Below are 22,537 nucleotides of genomic sequence, written 5' to 3'. Positions count from 1 at the left end.
CAGACTGGCGACCTGTCCAGGGTGTACCCCGCCTCTCGCCCTATGACAGCTGGGATAGGCTCCAGCGCCCCCCGCGACCCTGAACAGGATAAGCGGACGCGAATGGATGGATGGATGGATGGATGGATAGTAAATTTTACTAAATTGCATTAATGCCAGACACACAATTGTCTGTCTCAGGCAGGCCTTCTTTCAACCTGTCCCCTCATGCTGTCTGACATAATGCCTGTATGAAGGTACGGTTTCCACTTGACGTGATGAGACTTAATTGCAAGGTATGTGCGGGCTTTAATCAGCAGACTACAAAAGAAAGAAACAAACCTTAATCGTCTTTCTTTTCCTTGTATGACTGGTCTAATTCACGTCATCATTTCTTCTTTCTTCATATGCTGTATGCATTTAGAAACAGAGACTGAGATATAAAATTATTGCAATTATTGTTTTTTTATGTAGTCCATATTCTTCCTTGCTTTGTGCTTATTTTCATGCAGATTAGAGTATTCTTATATATTAAATCCCTATAATCAGCCACAGCCACATTTTTACCTAATGTTGTAGAAGTGCCTCTCCTCTGAAAACAGCTCTGAACATCCGGACGGGGCTGAAAGTCTTTGTGGGGTATTCTCTATGTTGTTCAGCACAAGGACATTGGCAGGGCATCATTTGGGACTCAGTCAAAGGATCCTCACATTTGGACTCTGTCAATCAAAGCCTTTGGGTCCGTGTGCTGTTCCTCGAGTCATTTCTTAGGCTGGAGGTCTGAAACGATTGTTGCAGCATGTTGGACAGTAACATTTGCATGGACACCAGGATGTAGAGTTTCCCTGGAGAACATTGTACCATAACTAGACAATCCACATACTAAACTTTGCCCATCATTGCATTTAATCTTATATTAATTTTACATACACTGGGTCCACTCACACCTAAGATCCTAAAGTATAAGATTGTGAGAATGCTCGTTTTAGCAAAGACATAAATTAATTCCTGATTGAATGATAGTTAGGTAAATATTCACATTTATTTTCTTCTCATTCAAAAAAGAAATTTGCATGCATGACAAGCCTGCACTTAAAAATACATACAGAATAGATTTAGGATAAGATACTGGATTTAAATTGGTCAACCAAAACCTGGTTTGACTGACAGGCTAGGTTGAAAGGAAAGATGTTTAAAAAAAGAGGTTAAAAAATGATTACCTTAACAGGTGAAAGATGCTCACTGCTTCAGCCAGACAGAGGACACTTACATCGTTAATTTTATTACCTTGTCAAGATGAAATGAAAGAATAAAGGTAGAGAGGAAAAGGAGATTGGTCTAGTTTAAGCAGTGCCATCTCAATCCGTATAGAATTTTTCTGTATTACAATTTGCTGTGTCTTGTACTGTTCCATGGCTTTCGGTTTAAATGGAAGACTTTTATAATGCAAATTCAGGCAGGAGTGATAAATCTCTCGCGCTCTCATGTACTGGGGTCCCCTGATGCAAAAAGATGTGTTCTCTCTCACTTTCTCGCATTCACACAGTCGGGCACTCTCTACCCCTCACTCACATTCACCCTACTGCAGCATCGTGTTACACTCGCCCCCAGGCCACATGAAAAATGAATCAGGCCCAGGTGAGGAAGTAGTGATGGGTGGAGTAGGGTAAAAGAGAGAGACTAAGAGAGAGAGAGAGAGAGACCCCAAAAAAGTAATGCTTTGACTTTCCTCAACAGCTTCTAGGTCACTTTAATTTGGGAGGTGATAACAGTTGCTCAGTTACCCAGACATGCATGGAGACAAAAGTACACATGCGCACACACACACACACATGCATGCACGCACACACTTACATACAGATACAAAGACACTTCGTCAAAGTGATTTCGGGATGCTGCAAAGTCAACAGATTCTTTGGTAGTAATATTCTATATAGTAAATTCTGGGCATGCACGTTGGTTACTAATTGACGTCTATCTGTTTTTTTGTTTGTTTGTTTGTTGTTGTTTTTATTTTTTTATTTTTTTATTTTTTATTTTTTTTTGGGGGGGGGGTTAACAAGCTTAAAACTGAAAGTCATTTAATATTGTCCTAATGAGAAGCCAATGTCAACATCTCACTTTTAGACAGTAAATATAAAGATCTGATATCCAGAGTAAGGCCATGCAGGAATTATTAATTATTCAGTGAGCTTCCAGTTGACTTGGCATATAAATACATAAATGCCACGTAAAATCTGGGTGGTGTTACCCTCAAACATATTAATAAACGATCAGAGTTTTTAATATTAATTTAGTATCGTAGATCCCTGATGTTCTGCTTGTTTTTCATCACCAGGGTGAGGTGGTGGACATCCAGTATGGCAGTGTTGATGACCTAAGAAGAGCCAAAGAGACCCTGAACCTCACCAACCAGATTGCTGCTGTCAAACTTGGCAAAATACCTTTACTATACAAGGTAAGATAGAAAGCTCCACAAAGTAATGCTCACTATACTGTGCCAATAAAGGTATCAAATGATATGGTCTGAAATGGTAATTCTGCAGCAGGAGAAATGAAATGTTTTGATCTTTAAAAAAATTCCAAGGTATGACTCAAAAATGATTTTCTTGTAATATCAGAGCTTCAAAACAGAGTGTCCTAAATGAAGTACCTTTAACTTGCATGGAAAAGTAGCACACTGCCTTCTGAATCTAAGTGCAGCTTGTTGTACAGGGATTTTATACTCAATAGCACCTAGTCCACGTGGGTTGTCATACATGACTAATTCTTCTGTTTGCCATTACCATACCTAACTTTTTTATCTGCACCTCCTTAGCACAGTGACATCTCAATCCATTTGCTTCATGAGCAGTAACATTAGCAATACATTGATTTATTAGGGTTGTTTCTCCTTGGATGTCTGCCACATTCTCCTCAAAGCAGTTTTCCCATCAATAAGAAGATGACAGGGAAAATATATGTTCCAATCCAGTTAATTAAAACATAAACACATACTAACATGTTAATTACCCTGCTCATTAATATTGTTTCACTTTTCATTAAATCAAAATGAATTCTGTTGAAAAAAATGAAGGCAGCCTCTACAAGGACATAATCAGCAATGAAATTTAAAGTTAATGTAAATGTACTGGATCCATGCATTGCATTGATTACAGCGATACATAAATGCCAACCTTGACACTACATTGTGTAATGATTAGAATAAATTATGATCTGATAACATGAACTTGCAATACAGATCACTTAGTCACCATATTCATTGTTTTGATTCAGCGGCCAGAAGTCAGTGAATAACAAAACTCTTTGTGCATGCGTTGTGCATTAAACCAATCTAATCTGAAAGCGATCATTAGGTTGGGTTAACAACATGAATATATTTTAATAAAAGGGAACTATTGAATTTTATTTAAATTACAGATGTCAAAATTCTGCAGAAAATTGTGTGGATGTATTTGGGGGAATAATGCTTTTACTTTGATCAAATTTGATGCTTAACTCAGTTTGGACAAAAATATATCTGTGCTTGTACATTTGTGCTTCAACATTTCCAGGAGTTAGATTTTTTTAAGCATTGTACTTTTAACATTCTGGAAAGCCAATGTGGTAAGACGTTTTTGTAAAGATGATCATTATCTATTTAGAGTCACTCACAGACTTGCATAACCTCAGACAGAATATACTTTTTCTCATTGTTATTCTGCTATAACTGAAGGAATACTTCTGTACTTAATTCCTTTGTTTCAGACATTACACAACTTTTGTATGTTAAGCTATTGATAAATGACCGCCTAATGAGGTATAACAGGAGTAAATGGAAGTTAGCAAGGGAAGGAGAGGAAATGTTTAAAGTCGGGTCACTGTGCTTCATCTTGCATTGGCTTGGTTAGACTTCTAAAAATCCATTAACTGAAACAGCTGTCACATGGGACCCCTTCAAGCAACAGGCTGCTGACCCATTTTTTCCTCTTCACCCATAGTTTGTGACAAATATGAGCATGTGTGTTTCATAATGTCTCTATGTACCAGTGGCTGAGAGAAATGATCACTCCTTACGTAGAAGTAGGGAAGGATGATTGATGAGAATTGTACTCTCACTAATGAGTGTGTGACGGTGACTGCAGGGCCTAATGTTACACATGCAGCTTCAGTCAAATTTGACACACACACACTGATGTGCTTATCAGTGTGTTTTAACTTATTTGGCTCCATTAATAGCAGCTAATTTTGGAAAGACATTGCTAATTGCATTATGGTCTTATTTCAGTATATTTTCCTACTGTTGCGTATTTATTCCTAAAATCTTTGATACCCAGTAATCATAAATTTGAGTTGAGTAAACATTTTTCAGCTTGTGTTCTTCTGATTTTGGTTTTCCACAATTTTTTCTGCTTTTATCATGGACTACAAACTGTGTGTATGTGTGCTGTACATGCGTTTTTGTGTGTGTGGGCATGTTTTGTAAGTGAATGGTCTTAGGAACAGTCACAGAACACATGCATAATTGAGAAACGAAAAGAACCATTAATTTGCATGACTTTCGTGTGTATAAAAAATACGTGTATTAAGGGATTTTCATTAAAAGAGGCTGATTTTTGAGTTTGTGTGTGTCTGTGTGTCCCTGAGTCCATGCCTGTGTTGTGTCCCTGTTTTCCAGTGAAGGACAGAATTGTGATGAGAGTAGAGTGACCGTGGTTGGTGTCACATATTCAATAAAATAGTCATCTACGCTCATAAAAAACAAGGACACTACATCTTCCATGGACAACGATAAAATACTGTGCTACACAGTGGCAGCTGCAGCACACTTCATCTCTCTCAGAAACACTTCTGCATTATTATCAGTGAGGGTGACTACATAAACACAAGCGTAACCTTTGATCAACATGAAAATCTGAAACCCCCTCTCACTGTGTTAATTTTGCTCATATAATAAGAAATAAACTTCAAAAAAATTATTAAGAAATCATATCAAAAATGTTTTGGTGTATTGTTGTATTAGATCTAAATTTTGAGTTGTGACTAAACATTAGTCTATACACTGATAAAGGAAGGAGATGAAGTACACCAAAACTCATGTCAAAACAGCGTGCTTTACCATGATTTCACCCACAGTAATGTTTAATTCTCAATCTTGCTGAATTAATGCTTAATGTTCTGACTTATCACCATCTACTGCATGATAGTGAAGTAAATATTTACTTGTGACAGTGTTTATGAATAAAATAACTATATGAAAAAGGAATCACATTTGCACGTCTTGTCTTAACAGTGATGGTATACACAGATATTTGCTATTTCTGTTTTCATCATTGAATCTTTGTGTTTGTCTAGCTATCCCTGCTGTCTGAGTTGGGTTTTGGAGGTGTTCTTCTTTACATTGACCCCTGTGATGGTCCCCCCAGTCGCCACACTTGGCGTCAAGCCTTTAGAGTCACTTTAAACCCTGGAGGAAATCCTGCAATTGGTAAGTGAGCAATTTGTGTTTTTCATGTATATTTTTTTTTTCCGAAAGTTAATTCAGTTTGAGCTTATTTTTATAGAACTACTTCACAACAAAGGTAAAGGCATTTTATTTTCTAAGGTAAAAAATGAACACGATTGGAGAGAGAATTTCTTTTATTACACAATCTATGAGTAAGTACAGTGGGAAGGAAGTAATCAGCCTCAAGGGTGGGCAGTCATTTGCCACTGTTGGTAGGTTAGTACTAAGGGCTAGAAGAAGACAGAAAAGGCATGCATCAAAAGGCTACAACCAATGCTTCTTTTAAGGCTGAAAAAGTTCAGATTTGGCTGAACTTGCTAAATAAGCAGAGTTTACTTTTTACAGTGTCAAAAGTAATAAGTCAGTTAAAAGTACAAGTTATAGGCAATAGGCACCCTTTAAGTGGTGGTTTATTTTATATGGGCTCTCATTATCTTAGCTGTTCCTTTCCGAATCCTTATAATTGTGTAAAAGTGGAGTTACTGTAGGCGTGTGATAGCAAAAGCGGTAGAAACAAACTTCCCATGTCAATCCATAGGGTTCTCATGTAACAACAAAAAACAGGTTTAATTTTCTGTCAAAGATATTTCAAAATACAAACAACGTTAGTAAAAAGTAATGCATTTCTCCAAATTAATCAAATGTAATTTGCTGAACAGTCTGACAATAACTGTCAGCTTGTTATGAAAGGGAGCTTTTTACCACTTAAAACACATATTCCTGCTATTCTTATCTAGCTAGATACTGATGATAAGTACACAAACTGCAAGCTTACGACATCTGCCTGCATGACCCCTCTGATGGGAAAGCATAAGAATATCAAAGAGAGTGAGGGCATGTCATGGGGTGACATTATGTTCTGATTTACTGAGTATTTCAAAGTCATAGTCTGTGAGCAAAGCCAAGCTGCAGCATGGAACAAATAAACCTGCTTAGCATTATTGTGTTAAAACCTACAAATTATATTTATTTAAAAAAAAACAAAAAAACAAACAACAATGACAACACATGGTTCAGTTAAAGGCCTGCCTTTAAGTAAAGCTCAGTTCAATAACACTTCTCTCTGGATACTGGTCAGTGCTTGAAAATTACCTTGATCTCTGGCAGAGGATTTAATATCTTTTTGACTCTACTGTATTTAAATCACTCTCCCCAGATGAATGACCTCTCTGACACTGTCTTGTCCCTACTTCCTGTTTTTCTGCCCGGTCTGGTCAATAGGGATATGTCATTACTGCTGAAGTATCTTTAGTCCTTGTAAGAGTCCCAGCACCTCAGTGGCAAGACCCACTAGAGCCCCACCAGATGTCTGGGCTGCTGTGTGAGCATGTGTAAGAGTGTATATGTGAACGGGTGTGTTGAGCTGTATATAAGTGGAAGAGAGAGAGACAGATGCTGGCTGTCTGATCTCTCACCAATCGCAATGCTCTCAGGTCCCTTGTGCTAATGCAGCTCAGAAGAACAGAGGATGTGAAAGGACACCTCATTACTCATATAAACCATACTTTATTCAACTGCAAGAGTCTGCCAAGATTAATCTCTGTGTAATTAATGAAATTAATAATAATTTCATTAATTAAGTGAAATTAATAATAAGAAGTGTCATGTGAACATGTTACAACCACGATTTAAATATAAATTTAAGTACATTAATATGCTGATGTCTTCTTAATGTGTGATACTTTTTATTGTCACCAATTCTCAGCAGCGGTCATTTGTTTCCATTATGGGATTTGAAAGTTCATGATAGTACAATTCGAAAAAAAACCTGAACAAGTGTGGTTTGTTTGGGTGGGTTCACAGGGGGAAAAGCCCTTTATGTCTAAAAAGAAGAGTGCAGATGGCTCCGCTTTACCTAGGTGTGTCTGAACAAACCACAAGACTTCTGAAGCAAAGTCCTTTGGGAAGATAAGACCAAAGTAGAGATGTCTGACCATAATAGTGCCATGTTTGGAAAAAAGAAAAAGAATAAAGGTCTCAACCCAATTTAAATTATGTGTCAGGACATAGTGCCCTCCAAAATGAGAGAGACGATAACTTCAAGTTATTTCAACTAAAAGTGGTTCTATAACCTGCTGAATAAGTGGGTCTGCTTAGTCTTGGAAACTTCAAATTGCTGCATAATGACAAAATTGGCACTGATACTCAAATAAGCTGCACTTTTACTTTCACTATTCGTTTTTGTTTGCTACCATCTGTCAGTGCCTTTGTTTTCCTCTGTAGAATGGAGGCTAGCGGAACAACTGGAGTCTTAACAACACTTTTATTTGGAAAGTGTCAAATTGTTGGAGATTATTAAAAAATGGTCAAGATATTTTTTTTTGCCATTTTAACTACATGCAAACCATTTATTACATTTTTTTGCATATGAAATGGTGTTCTACGTCATGAAAAATATCATTACGAATGTGCTTTTGCCATACAAGCAGAATGAGAAGATATTATGCCCTTCAAGTTTGTAATTGTAGTTGGTCTAAAATCTGCATAAAACCTTCCATGCTTGCTGCTCACAATCAGCTGCCTTTCTTTAGTTTTAAATGAATCTTCATGAGGTCAAGATGAAAATTGGATCCACTAGTGCAATAAAGTAACCACCATTATTCCATAAAAAACATCCATTTCTGAAAGACATCTGTGTTAAAGTGCTCCACCTTCATTACAATATATTACATTTGTTTTTCAATGCCACAAAACTGTAGGGTTGTCTAAAAACATGTCTAACAAGCTTTGAATTTACTGTATCCTAAAGTAAGCATCACTGTGTCTCCTGGTGGTAAGGTGGAGAATGAGATGTAGAATACAACATAACGATAATAATAATACCCTGTATAATAATATCCTGAGGTTTCTAGTCATTTCAGGGTGGATCTATCTTTGTCACATGCCCCTATGCTAAGCACTTACAATTTACTGAAATGTAGGCCAGTTTCTTCCCCAAACAGAGGCATATTGTGCCGTTTTGTGAGACTTTTAAAAAGCTGTTGTGGTGCACCTGCTTAAGTTGAAACGCTTTTTTCTTTCCGGGCCCTTGGTGTTTTAAGAGCTTTAAAACACACTTGGTTCTCAGTGGTGTCAAAAGTAGCTCCCTTTTCAAATGGAAAAATAAGACACAAGAAGCTGTCAGTGGTGCTTCCCAGTGGAAATGCTGCCAGTGGAAGTGCCTTTTAGAGTAAATGTAATTCCACTGTTTGGAGGGCTCTGTATAATGTTACCCTAGACTTTCCCCCGCCTCTCAGTGTATTGTTTGGACTTTTTGTCTTCCTCACTCTCTACTTTCTCCTCCTCCTTTCTGAGCTTGTTAATTTGACTCTCCCTAGCAGCTTTGTATCACTGCTATATTGTCTGCTGAGACAGCTACAGCAAATCAAGCTGTGTGTACTCTAACACCAGCAGTCGTTCATTCACAGTTGTGGATATTTATATGCATTCACTGTGTACGTGTGGGTTGTTGAGTGTTGTGACCTTTGAGAAGAACTAATCATTTTATATGCATTAATTCAAAAAAGAAGTAAGATGGTTTTAAAATGCTCACCCCTGCTGAGTTTCTTGTTTCGTATTTATTTATTTTCCTTCCATACATGTCTGTTAATGTCACATACTGTAGTACATGAGTGAAAAGAGAAACAAATCTAGTTGTATGACGATTCCTGCAGAGCCCACAGTGTTAGATATCATCAGCAGGTGTTCGCTGTCAGCTTTACTCCACATTGCTCCAGCATTCATCTAGTTTGATGTGCACCATGCTGCTGTAGCATTCATTTATTCTCTGAAGAGATGCCACAGCTTGGATTTTCTGGCTTGCCATATAACTGTCTTGACACTTGGTATAAAGTTGAACCAGTGCCAACACAAAAATCTGTTCTTATAGAGACACACTCAAATGACTGACTCAGAAAACATTGGCTGCAATGTTGTTTGTGTGGTGTATCAAAGCTTGATTACCTTGACTTTAATTTGTAAACCATAGTTGTAGAGTTTCACTTAGGCCGGTAATAAACAATATCGTTCGTGGAGCATCTTCTTACTTTAACCATTGTAATGTATGCATGTATGTATGCATCCTATCTGATCTTCAACAAGTCATCTCAATGAAACTTTGCATGAGCTTCGTAGACATTAGGCAATTATAAACATCTGCATGCTTTTGAAATCAGGAAACAAAGCACTATGAATTACCATTTATGGCTACATTCCAACCAGGAACAGATAAAGATTAATTTAAAGTATTTTTAATGTGATCTATTCGGTAAAATGTAAGCATGTAAGAGGCTAAAATTTCATTTAAAGGAAAACATGAGCAGTACCCAACTCTTCCTGACATTACAACAGCATCTTAATACGCTTGGGTGAGCTACTGGAACAGGAAGTGGACAAGGTAAAATAATAGGGAAATGTTGGAAGGCTACTACAGATGTAATCCCAGTGGAAGAAAGTACATGAAGACGATTTGGGAGGTATGAAATTTCAGACATCCAGCATCTAGACTAACAGCAAAATAACTAGTAGCCCAGAGTTCCAACATCCGGAAGGAGCAACTGGTATCATAACTAGAGATTGACAAGGTACAACGCAAACGCTACGGCAAGGGGGAGACTTCTTTATACTTTTACTTCCTACATTTTTCCTACATTTTTCTAAACACTCCCCCCAAAGAAAATCCTGTTCTTGTATTAATCACAAGGAGATGTTGCATAAAGAGACATGCGTGTGTTAAAAGTAGGACAGTGGTTTGTTTGTTTTTTTGGCACAATACCGGAACGACTGCAGGTGTCTGTAAGTTGCGGTTAGGGTACTCCGGCATCTAGCTAGCCCTACAGAAGAGGAGCGAACCTAAGGGGAGTAACTTATTTTAAGTGGCTGGTAATTTCAAATGCAACGTTTCTTTTAGCTCAACAAACATCAGCAAACACACAAACATAATCATAATTTATCATCATTATGACCAAAAATATTTACAAACATAAAAAAACTCAATAACTCCAAAGATAACTTGGTGTAAATAAACATAACTGAACTTGAACTGGCAAGCTTTCTTCTGCTTAACCTTTGGGTGGTCTTGGGTCGATTTGTGCCATTTTTCATTGTTCGTATACACGCCATTTGCACTGTGTTGAACGGAATATAGCCAACTTTTCCAAAAAAAAGTCTGGTTACATATATTTCAAAATTCCAGTCTGACTCCCTTAAATTAGCTTCAGTGGCTGAGCTACAGATAAACTTACACTATTGGTCCTAGTGGTCGATTTGTGCCCCATTGAAACCCATTATAAACGCTATTTCCCATTCCACGGTCATTACAACCAAATAATGGGCCATCTTCCGAATGTTGGTGGTACTCGGGAGTCCGGGCCTTGGAATTGTATCTTTTGGGAAATATTTGATTTCTTTGTTTTTTGGGGCTAAAAAAACAGTGCGGCCATGTGACGAAACCGGGATATAAAGGGTTAAAATCCGCGAAATGTAATTAAAACTTGATATGAATATTTCAAGGAGAAGTAGGTCTAAAAGATTGGCTAATTTAAAGTGGAAAAAAATATTAATACATAGATATTTTATAGCACTTTTCATGGCGTGGTCGATTTGTGGCTCTAAGCCCAATAGTGTATGCATTTTTCTAGGACCCCCCAGAGGTTAAATACTTAAGCTATCCAAACACACTGTTCTCCTAAGGAATACTCCATTCAATGGGTAAGACTAGACATTACAATCATAATTATACACTTATGCTACTCTTTGCCAGTTCTTTACCTCCCCTTTCACCCCCCCCCCCTTCCCCTGCCCCTTCCTGTGACATCAGCAGTAAACAGGAAGCTATAAATACAGGAAGTGAGGGCACACTTCCTCCTTTTGTTCCTGAAACACAGGTAAATAAGGTGAGTTCAAACAAAGTAAAGTGGACAAACTAACAGTTGAAATAAATAAAATGTTAACTTAATAAACTTGTCAAAGATGATTTAAACCAAGATGTTATACTAAGTAATCTTTAAAAGTGCAAAGCATAAACAAATCTGGGATAGTAAATGTTTGCAAACTACAGAATAAGTTTAAATAAACTAATCAAAAAAAGAATGTTAACTAAGAATAACACGCCTAAAATCTGGGCAAATGGTGTTCTCACCCACTTTGTCACAAGAAGAGAGGTTAGATTTAGGACTGCTCAGTGGGATGTGATAAACTGGAAGGCTGCATGAAAATCCTCTGCGGTTTAGTGCAGGATAAACAGGTTAGTTCGCTGTGATGGATTTAAAGTAACAAACAGTGTGTGACTGGTGCACAGTGGCTGTGGCTTCATGGTCAGAGTTGGGTTACCTCAATTGTAGCAGAGATTCATGGTTTTTCAGATGATGATGCTTAGATTTATTCGCTCTTACGTTCATATCAAAGTTTGTGTTTTGGGGTTTTTTGTGTTGTTGTTGTTGTTGTTGTTTTAAAATGTGCGCGTTTGCTTTCCTTGAGTTCAATACGGTATTTTCATCAATTGCGCAATGCACAGCAAAACGAAAATATGAAGATGAACACAGGCCATTTTTAACAGAGTGGGAGAGTTTATATTTTTTTGTTGAACGCAATGGCAAGCCATTCTGTCTTATGTGTCAGACATCATTAGCGCATTTCAAAGCTTTAAATCTTTAGCGCCACTTCAGCTCACTCCGTGCTAACATTGACCGGGAATTCCAAAAGGGACTGAACTTCGCAAGCACGAGTTTGCCACTTTGAAAAGTCAGGTAGAAAAGCAGATACAGTTTTTCAAAAAGTTTACGAAGCGGTCAGAGACCATAACGCTCGCATCCTATCAGCTGGCTTGGAACATTGCACGGGCTAAAAAGCCATACAATGAAGGGAAGTGCGTTAAAAAATGCCTCAGTGACGTTGTTGAAATTTTGTCTCCTGAAAACAACAACCTAAAAAGCATGGTGTCAGACGTCCAACTGTCCCGCCACACTGTTGAACACAGAATGTCGGACATTAACACGGCTATTGAATCACAGTTGCACTCTGACCTTCAAGCATGTGAGTATTTTAGTGTCGCATTGGATGAGAGTTGTGATATACAAGACAAGCCTCAGTTGGCAACGAAGTTTTGGAATTTCCATTGCATCATCCACATGGAGCAACTTGTGTCTAAATCATTTCATTTAGATAACGTCATGAAGCCTGTGATGGAAATCGTCAACTACATCCGCACTCATGCACTTAACCACAGGCAATTCAAGAATCTCATCGCTGAGCTGGACCAAGGGCTTCCAGGTGACCTGCCGCTGCACTGCACTGTGAGGTGGCTGTCAAAAGGCCAGGTACTCTCTCGCTTCTTTGAGCTTTTGGATGCCGTGAAACTGTTTATGGAAGAGAAGGACAAGGACTATCCCGAGCTCTCGCACCTCAAGTGGATTATGGATCTGGCCTTTTTGGTCGACATGCTGTGTCACTTGGACAGACTGAACCTGACCCTGCAGGGTAAGTTAAAAATGCTGCAAAGTGTGTGCACCAAACTGAAGCTGTTCAAGATGCATAATCAAAAGGGAGATTTAACGCATTTTCCCGCTCTGCTAAAAGCCAGCAGGCAAGTCGCCAGCGCCGCCCTGAGTAAGCAAAGAGCCAGATATGCAACGCTGGTTGAAAACTTGCACGAAAGCTTCGTGACCCGGTTCCATGATCTACAATTGAAAAGGCCACAGATTACGTTTCTCGTCAACGCATTTAATGCAGACACGGGCTGTTTGAAAGTCCCGCTAGTCACAGATGAAGCTGCGGCTGAGTTGGAGTTGATAGATCCTTGTGAGGAGGACCAATTTAGACCATTGAGTTCTGGAAAAGTGTCCCAATGGAAAAATATCCCAATGTCAAATGGGCTGCGCTTAAGATACCGTCAATGTTTGGGTCAACATACTTCTGCGAGTTTTCTCTACCCTGAAACATGTGAAATCCAAGCATCGATCTGTTCGGACTGACACTCATGTGAAAGAATTGCGTCGAGTGACAACGACGGAATACAAGCCAGATCTGAAGAGGACTGTTCAAGGCAAGGATTGCCAGATTTCCCAATAAACATCATGCATTGTAAAAGAAAAATGCTATTGTAGATTATTATATTTTTGTTTGTGGACTTGGTTGAACTGAGAGTTTGTGTGTGTGTGAGACAGTGCACACAATGTTCATTGTTGAAAGTGACTGGCGTGTGGTTTTAGTACTGTAGGAGTCCATTTCTGTCATCATGTTGGTGTGTGACATTTACAATAAATCTGACTGAGCAGAGATGTGTGTATTTTGTGTGTGTGTGTGTGAGAGAGAGAGGAAAGGATGGGTGATGCCCATGTGTGCCCATGTGTATGATGGGGCTCTTTGTGGTAACACAGTAAAAAAAAAAAAAAAGTGGCTCTTGGTCTCTGACTGGTTGGCCGCCCCTGATCTAGAAAAACACAGCATAAAGTCAGTGTAGAGGATGGAAATCAGCCAGAACAACACATGACATTTTGCAAATCTACAAAGAGCAACAGGTCAGCTGATCACAGCCTATACACAAAGAAAATCTACTGGAGCTCACAATAGAAATTATTGTTATGAGTTATGATTCTTTTCCTCATACTGAGCCTCTACAACTAATTTAAGGGTTCCTCCACTTGCTGAATCCCACTTTAACCCCTAACTATATATATATTCCTGTTTAGAAGCAACGTCACCCTCTACAATGTAGGCAACAGAAAATAGATAATTTTATTTTCATTCTTCAGATTCAAGCAGAGTATAAGTAGAATAAAAAAGGTTTGTATTTCCATCTACTGATATTATTTTATCGTTACATTAACATAGTACAAGGTCCAGTTAGCTCTGTACAAAAATAGAGACATCCTCCAAAGGGCTACTTTTTACTTTCTTGCTTTGAGGACATTTCCGAGCCTATACTTTCTTATTTGTACTTGCATAAATAACATGAATCAGTACCTGAACTTTTACTGGTGTATTTTTTAACAGTATTTGTACTTCTACAGCACAGAAAGTCTGTACTTTTGCCAACTCTGGTTATCTGTGATCTTAACTAGGTTATTATTTGTTATCAAATCAGAATTAGAGGCATTCTATACCCCAACAAGACACTGACCAATATGTTTTATTTCTACGAGGGTTGATTTTGTGGAACTAAAAAAGATAACCAGCGGCCAACTTTCTGAATAAATGATAAACAGCAGTATGTAAATGTTAAGTTCACTATTATTAGTGCAATGATGTTGAATAATATTGCTGAAACCCATTTTCAACCTGTCTTGCTGAATTGAAACTAAATGCTATATCAGTCTGAGTGCATTTTTCGTCAGAGCTGGGCTTGAAATCAACCTTGTTTGAAGTGATAATGATAGCATTGAATTCTCGATAGTGAAATCATAACGTTTTACTTACTGAACAGGTTCTGTCTGGATATATAGTCAGGGTTTTGGCACCAGTGGTGGTACGAATAAGTATTTTTGACATTGTTCTCTTAATTTCAACAATGAGGCAATCTGCATGAAAGGCATGCCATGCCCAAGACTCATATGAGAGCAGACCACAGGAGGGAAACAGAAACTGTGTTCTTCCTTTGTGAGGAAAAGAGAAAAATAATTGTTTCTGGCACCTTTTTCTGCCAGACGAGTCATGTCTTTTGCCAAGCTGTTGCCTCTGGTAGTGAGGCAATTTCCTCTGTCTTTTTAATGTAGCTGCCATGCGTGCAGTTTTTCTTTCACAGATTTATTTCTGGATCCCCTCGCTGTGATAAACAAATGAGCGCTGCTGGTCATCGGCTTATGATTGTTCTCCATTATGAGTTCACTTTGATATTTCGGTATACACTACTGGTTGTGCATATGGCTACGATTCCATAATTGTGTTAAACTTTAATATGTAGCAATTCTTACTGCAGTCCTCTTATGTTGCCAAATATAGTATATTCAAACCACTGCACTGTGTAAATTTTTGAACTGTTTGACACATGGCTCATTTTTACAGCATCCCTTGGGTTATTTAGACACCTGCTGGATTCAAATGAACCCAAGGAATGGAAATGTAGTCATTAACATACTGATTCAGATACAAGGTGGTAGTAAGACATCAACTCCCCTCCTTTCACTGACCAAATATAGCAACGTTAATTTAAAAACTAAAACGGAAAGACACAATGGCTGTCATCTGCATCAAGATTTTCATACTTAACTGTAACTAAAAAACAAACAAACAAAAAACTAAACTAAAATTAGGGTGTAATAATAATAGATTGGATTTATATAGCGCTTTTCTAGGCACCCAAAGCGCTTTACAATACCACTATTCATTCACTCTCACATTCATACACTGGTGGAGGCAAGCTACAGTTGTAGCCACAGCTGCCCTGGGGCAGACTGACAGAAGCGAGGCTGCCATATCGCGCCATCGGCCCCTCTGGCCAACACCAGTGGGCAAGTAGGGTAAAGTGTCTTGCCCAAGGACACAACGACCAGGACAAAGAGCCCAGGGATCGAACCGGCGACCTTCCGGTTACAGATGCGATTCCCAACCCCCTGAGCCACAGTAGCCACAGTGTACCTTACAATATAGTGCCTTGAGGCAACTATTGTTGGGATTTGGCACTATATAAATAAAATGTAACTGAATTGAACTAAATTGAATTGAATTCTGGTTGGAGAGGCAACTCTCTGTATGTACTAATATGCATGCACCTCAGTGTTGAAGTAAAATTACCTCGGTACACACACACTTTGTCTAGAACTTTAGGTTCTAGTTGGTTCACCAACATTTGCTAGAAGTCACTGAATTCTTTAATATTTGATGGTTTCTAGTTGTAGCCACACCTCTATCAGGAAATTATATTCATAATCTTGCTTCTACTTTCACTGCCACTTTGTAACTATGTGGCATTACTATGATATCTGACTGGCAAGAGATACAGTTATCACTTAAAGTATTCGGGTAAGTTTGGATTAGAAAAAAACATCAATCGCAGCTCTGCAACATACCAACAACACGAAGTACCAATACTTACTATAAGTACTATAATGGTACACTCATACATAATGGCTTACTCTATTGACATAGAATGGTGCCACTGGCTGGGAGGTCCGCAATCATGTAGTATCTTCATTATATTAATTTCCATTAAATTACACCGGATGACACAGTGGTTTAATAATCTCTCATTCTACTTTTCTGTTCCATTTATATAAAAGAAATTATATTTCTTATGGTCAGAGTTCATATTGAGACTTAATTTATGATCATAAAATGACACAGAGTGCTGAAAGTTGGTTTTTCATCAAATGGTCTACTGTTGGGTAATAAAATAGAGCACTGAGCTTCTGTTTCTAAAACTGTTTTTCAGGTGTTAATACTAAGGATTGAACTGCTGGGAATAGCAGTAAGCACCCAATCAAGTTAAGCTTTACAACAAATCACTTCAATTTTAAAGACAATTTAATCAAGGTCACAACTGGTGTTAGTCCACGCAGTTCTCATCCTGCTCAAAATCAGGGTATTCTATACTGAGCACAACAGTGTCTGACCTCCCATCTTGTTTCAAGGTTAAAAACAAACCTTTAGTGAGTTCTCATCAGGGATGAACTCACATGGTTTTCAAGAGAATGCACTTTTGCTTAGAGTTGCTGTATGCATTACAACACAGTTGGCTGTTTAGTGGGATATTGCTGAACAGTTAAATGTTGGTACAACAGCGATAGCATTTACGTCAGTGCAACCTGAATTATGCAAGGAGGATAAAATTTCTCATAGATCTCCTTATGATTTATTAATATCTGGTTGCAGATTGGAATGGATGGCACATTAGGGTACATATACAGATATCTACCTGGGACAGGTAACCCTATCGAAGTTACCATTTTCGGGATGGTAAACTGGACCTTTAGCCTTAATGTTGAGTGCCCAGATCTTGTTATTCCCCTTCAGCTGACTCCTCAGGACTTAAATGGTAAATGGCCTGTATTTGTATAGCGCTTTATTTAGTCCCTAAGGACCCCAAAGCACTTTACACGTTCAGTCATCCACCCATTCACACACTGGTGGCAAGCTACATTGTAGCCACAGCCACCCTGGGGCGCACTTACAGAGGCAAGGCTGCCGGACACTGGTGCCACCGGGCCCTCTGACCACCACCAGTAAGCAATGGGTGAAGTGTCTTGCCCAAGGACACAACGACCGAGACTGTTGGAGCCGGGGCTCGAAACGGCAACCTTCTGATTACAAGACGAACTGCCAACTCTTGAGCCACGGTCGCCCCTGTGTTACTCTCTGTGAGTACACTTTTCCAGTCCAAATGACATCCCAATGTTGTTGTTGTAGATCCTATTGGTGTGGATCAGTGAATCAATGTCTTGGTCACGCCTGTCATACAGCTTGATGTAGTTCATATGGATGAGGTGGCTAATGTTTCCTCCATTTCGTTAGTATCTGTATCCAGCATTGTTAATGATCATCTGAGGGGGTCCAGGCCTATGCATAAGAGCAGTGGTAAAACACGATCTCCTTGATAAAGCCAGCACTTGAAGACAATTTATGATCAAAGGAGCTTACAAAGAAAGGCGTCTGGACTTCTTTAAGTTGCTTGAAGACGTTTCACCTCTCATCCGAGAAGAGAGGTGAAACGTCTTCAAGCAACTTAAAGAAGTCCAGACGCTTTTCTTTGCAAGCTCCTTTGACTACGATGACCTGAATGATTGAGAACCTTCACAGACACAAAGACAATTTATGCAATTTGCTTAAAGTTGACCTCTAGTATTGTGTGTGTAAGTGAGAAAGACATAACACTCTCTCTATCTGTATATCCAATAGCTCAAATGAAAGAGCAGGATGCTAATACAGAGAAACCTGAGCTATAAATCTAAACTGTAATCAGTGTTTTTAATCATGCTACAAGTACACAGAGTGTACAGCCCTCAGTTCATTGAGCTACTAGGATCTGCCTCACATCCTCAGATTCTCTGGTATAATCCTCTCTTGCTGTCACAACAGCTAAATCTGCCACCTGTGTCATACACGATCCTATTATCTTCCTTTTACAATCTAAACACCACTAGTAGTGCCTGACATGTTGCAAAGATAGACAGGTACATCCTATTTGAAATTCCTGTCACACTGGCTTTGCTGAACTTTGCCTTCCAGCCTATTTCACAGCTGATCCATCATGCATGTCAAGTGTGTGTGTTTAACCCTCTAAAGGACATCATTGGCCTTCATTACACTACTTCCTGTCTCCCGAAATGCTTTCCTTTCCAGCTTTAATGTGATTCTGGTGTGTAACGGTTTGTGTGTGGGTGGATATTTGGAGGATGTTGAATGTGCAGCAGAGCTTCAAATTGGCTCTCCTTGCCTCATGTCAAGAGTTGCAGTTTTCTGAGGTAATAGACATGCAAATGTGTGTATATTCCAGGCAGCGTCGCATCTCAGCACTCGGTCAATAACATTATGGAAATGTGCTGTGGTTTTTTCTTTAGGTCTCACTGTTTGAGTTGGATAACAAGGTAGTCCAATGAGCCTGTTAGCACGCTGACAATGACAGAATGAGGCGTTTTTGATACACACCGTGTATCACAGCAAGAGCGAGAGATCCAAAGAGAATGATATACTGTAAATGCATAAAGAAATGAGCAAGAGAGGTGGAAAGAAAAAGTGATCAAAGTTCTACACTCCTTTTCTCATTTTACTTTATTCAACAAACGGAACATGTGCAAGCACATTCCGTGTTCTCGGCCGTTTTAACTGTCAGCGTTTCCATTTGTGAGACTTAATAGCTTATCAGTTCCAACATCGTGCAGCAGTATGACTTCACTCCTTGCTTGCATAATTGAATTTTTATATATTCCAGTTTATTTCTCACTCAAGTATGCATTTACTTTACCACAGCATCTGAGACTCACTTGAAAGAATGGTGTAAATGGTGTTTATAGAGCTTAGCCTTGGTCCTGTTGATTTTCTGATTTAATAGGGTGACAAATAGAGATGTGGCTTATGTGGAGCATGTTTTCTTAATTGCATTGGCATAATTATTGCCATTCTCAAGACAATTTCTCTGCCTGAAGATTTTTTTTTGTGCACAGTTTTTATGTGCATGTGTGTAAGAACAGAGTCCAGTGGGAAATTTGAACATCTGTGTCTCGCTGCCTCGCTAAGCCCAGGAGAGTTCTGAAAATAGATGCTTTGCCTATAAGGATTCTGCTTCAGCAGGTATAATATCAAAAGGGGAAAAATATGTAACATATGCTTTACCTGGAAGTTACTTACTTATTTTTATGTGCATGTAAAACTCATTTTACTCATTAACCTATATTCCATAACCATGTTTATTTTTCCTTCACTACAACTATTAAAGGGTTTTCCTGTGGATATCAGATTGTCACCTTCAAAAATGTTTTTCTGCTCTTTGGGATATCAGAAAAATACTTTCAAAATCATTCATACACTACTTCCTGATTTGCCACTACAATTTTTAAGGATTATGTTTATGTACCAAGTCTACTTTTTTCAGCTTTTGTAGGCTGTGCGCTTGCAGAGAAGCTCAAACTAAATCAATATGTGTCTTGGGGGTACTGAGAAAAAGTCAGTCAGCATAGTCAAATATTGTGTGATATTTGTCATTAATTTGAATGACCAGGAGTATTTGTTGTACTCTGTCAAAACAACCACAGGAAAAACTAAGGTGCAAGGATTAAAGTCTGTCTGTCTCAGATTCAGGCTCTTAAAACCTTATGCCTGCATTCTGTGACAACAAATTTAGTTTTATATGCTGAAAAAATATTCATTAAGTAATAAAATAATAGCTGAAAGACTGAGCTTTCGCCTGACAGATTACTCAGTCTATTGATGCGTTTGGTTGTTTTTGAGGTTTAAAAAATAAAGTTTTATGGGCTACATTCAGATTAATCAATCACAAAAAAAGTTGGTTCTTTAGCTCAATAATGAATAAAGACCAACATAAGAAAAGTGAGACAGCGATAACATGAATCTGATACTCTCGCAATTACTCTCTGGAGCTATTGTTCTCATTTTCTTAGTCAGTAGTCTAGTAGTATGCATTCCTCTCCTTCATTAAACTTTATCCTGCCCAGCAAACAGCCTACACTGACTAGCTAAAAACCCTGAGCAGCATCAGTAACCAAACCTTCTATATTTGCTGTAGTGTCCTCTCCTGAGCAAATGTAGCTGTTTTCTGTTCTTGCTTCTTGTACCTTCTTTGTCCTTTTTGGCCTTTGCAACTTTCAGTTGATTGAGTGTAAGATGGAAACTTAAGTCTGGGGGAATTGCAAAGTTGTGTTATTCAACACATAAATGCATTCCTGTTTGAATGTGGAATTGCGAAGGAGATGATTGCTGACAGGAGTGAGAAGCTTTCAAAGGCATTTTCTTTTGTCTACTCCCAATTTGGTCAAAAGTAAAAGCTACTTTTTCTTGCAGTATTTTCTATTATTGTTGTCAGAGAGAAGACTATCTATTATTTAGTCTTCTCTCTGATAAATCTTTAATTACGTGTGTAGTTTAATTCTGTATTCTTTATAGACTTTCCTTATAGGTATTTGATTTCTTGTAGTGTCCTCTTACATTTTGTTGCCACGTTTTCATCTGTGCTAGTTGATTTCCCATTTAGTTACTTTCTGTTTTGGTAGTTCTCAGTTTTTTGTGTCTTGCTGTTAGTTTTATGCTTCCTTTGTTATTATCTTAATTAGTTTCTGCTATATTATCTTCTTTACTATAGGATACATTGGGAAATTTAAACCAAGCTTAAGTCATACCATAACTTAACCAAAATGTTTTTAATTTTGTTAAGCGCACATTAACTATGAACATTAGACTGTTATAATAAAATCTGCTTCTTGTCCAATTGTTGCTTTTCATGAACACAGATTTATATAAAATCTCTTAATCCAGATTATGAACTATATTAATTGATCAAAGTGCTTTCAAGGTTTTGATTCATTCACTTTCCATTGTTGTATAGCAGCATTATTACTGCCTTTAGCCTTTATCACAAATCAATTTTTAATTTGGGTCAGCTGAGATGAGCGATAGAGGGAGATCATTTTATTTTACAGGAATCACAGAAATTATACAAATTGCAGGATCACTATCAAGCAGGCGAAACTGAAAAATAAGATATGTAATATGTAATTTTCTTAGGCAATGAGAAAAATTGACCAAGTCTGGTAAATTATTATAATCCTGCAATTATAGGATGATCTACTAACTGCGCTATGATTTATATAAAATCACTTTAGTAATAACCAGCATTCCATCCAGAGCAGTGCACATTAGTGGCTCACAAACAAGTAGACCCAATGAGGAATGTGAGGGATAGTGACACTGGCCTACTAATCAAAATAATACAGTCTAAGCTCACGTTTTACGCTTGTGTTTCTCTCTGACAACAGCAAAGCAATTCTTACTATTTTGTCATTTTTCAGATGCAGTAAAAACTGAAATTGCAGTATGCAGAAAACTGATGAAATGTTATCTTGCAGTAAAAATGTAGGAAAAAAATGTGGGTAAGATCAGGTTAGGCTAGTGCAAATTCCTGCAGGTGAAGAAAAAGGAAGTGAAACTAGGCTGAGTTAATATGCTTAAGGGAATATTAAGTAACAAGTGTTTTCCGATAAATTTGGCTGCTCTCTCCTTCACAGTTTGTCTCCTTTTGCACCTCTGGACTGTTTCCAGCACTACTGCTTTTATGCTTCAAGGGGCTGTGCACTTTGAATTTGACAGGGGTCAAACTGTCAATATAGACTTTCCTGAGTCTGTTATCATGTGCCAACAAGCAATGAACTGAACATTTTTGGCCTCATCAACCTAATTACCGAATACCACTGGCTCTGCTGACAAGATCTGGTTGCCTTTTTCTTGCTAAAAATAAAATTCAAGTTAAAGGGTTAGCATTTTCATCGAATGGAAATCCAGCACATATCATGGATACACAAGTGCAAGTAGGTAAATGGTAAATGGCCTGTATTTATATAGCGCTTTACTAGTCCCTAAGGACCCCAAAGCGCTTTACATATCCAGTCATCCACCCATTCACGCACTGGTGATGGCAACAAATGAAGAAGCCAT

At 38.3% G+C, this 22,537-nt stretch overlaps 2 protein-coding genes across 2 annotated transcripts in view; both read left to right on the top strand.

Annotated features, from left to right (window-relative positions):
• Positions 1-22,537, top strand: part of LOC102310182 (inactive N-acetylated-alpha-linked acidic dipeptidase-like protein 2) — a 563,756-nt gene that overhangs the window by 276,368 nt on the left and 264,851 nt on the right. The window contains exons 8-9 of the mRNA XM_042227322.1: positions 2,318-2,437; positions 5,314-5,446. Coding sequence (XP_042083256.1) covers positions 2,318-2,437; positions 5,314-5,446 — 253 coding nt within the window. The remainder of the gene's footprint in view (positions 1-2,317; positions 2,438-5,313; positions 5,447-22,537) is intronic.
• Positions 11,245-15,690, top strand: LOC121815624 (general transcription factor II-I repeat domain-containing protein 2A-like). The gene is made up of 2 exons (XM_042227324.1): positions 11,245-12,475; positions 12,605-15,690. Exons 1-2 carry the CDS (start codon positions 12,376-12,378, stop codon positions 13,411-13,413), a joined length of 909 nt encoding a protein of 302 aa, XP_042083258.1. The 5' UTR covers positions 11,245-12,375; the 3' UTR covers positions 13,414-15,690.

The sequence above is a fragment of the Haplochromis burtoni genome, unplaced genomic scaffold, assembly GCF_018398535.1.
Source record: "Haplochromis burtoni strain Fernald_Lab_line unplaced genomic scaffold, NCSU_Asbu1 Contig_254, whole genome shotgun sequence".
Classification (NCBI taxonomy): domain Eukaryota; kingdom Metazoa; phylum Chordata; class Actinopteri; order Cichliformes; family Cichlidae; genus Haplochromis; species Haplochromis burtoni.
The sequence above is the reverse complement of the archived record's forward strand: the minus strand, read 5'-3'. Positions and strand labels throughout refer to the sequence as shown.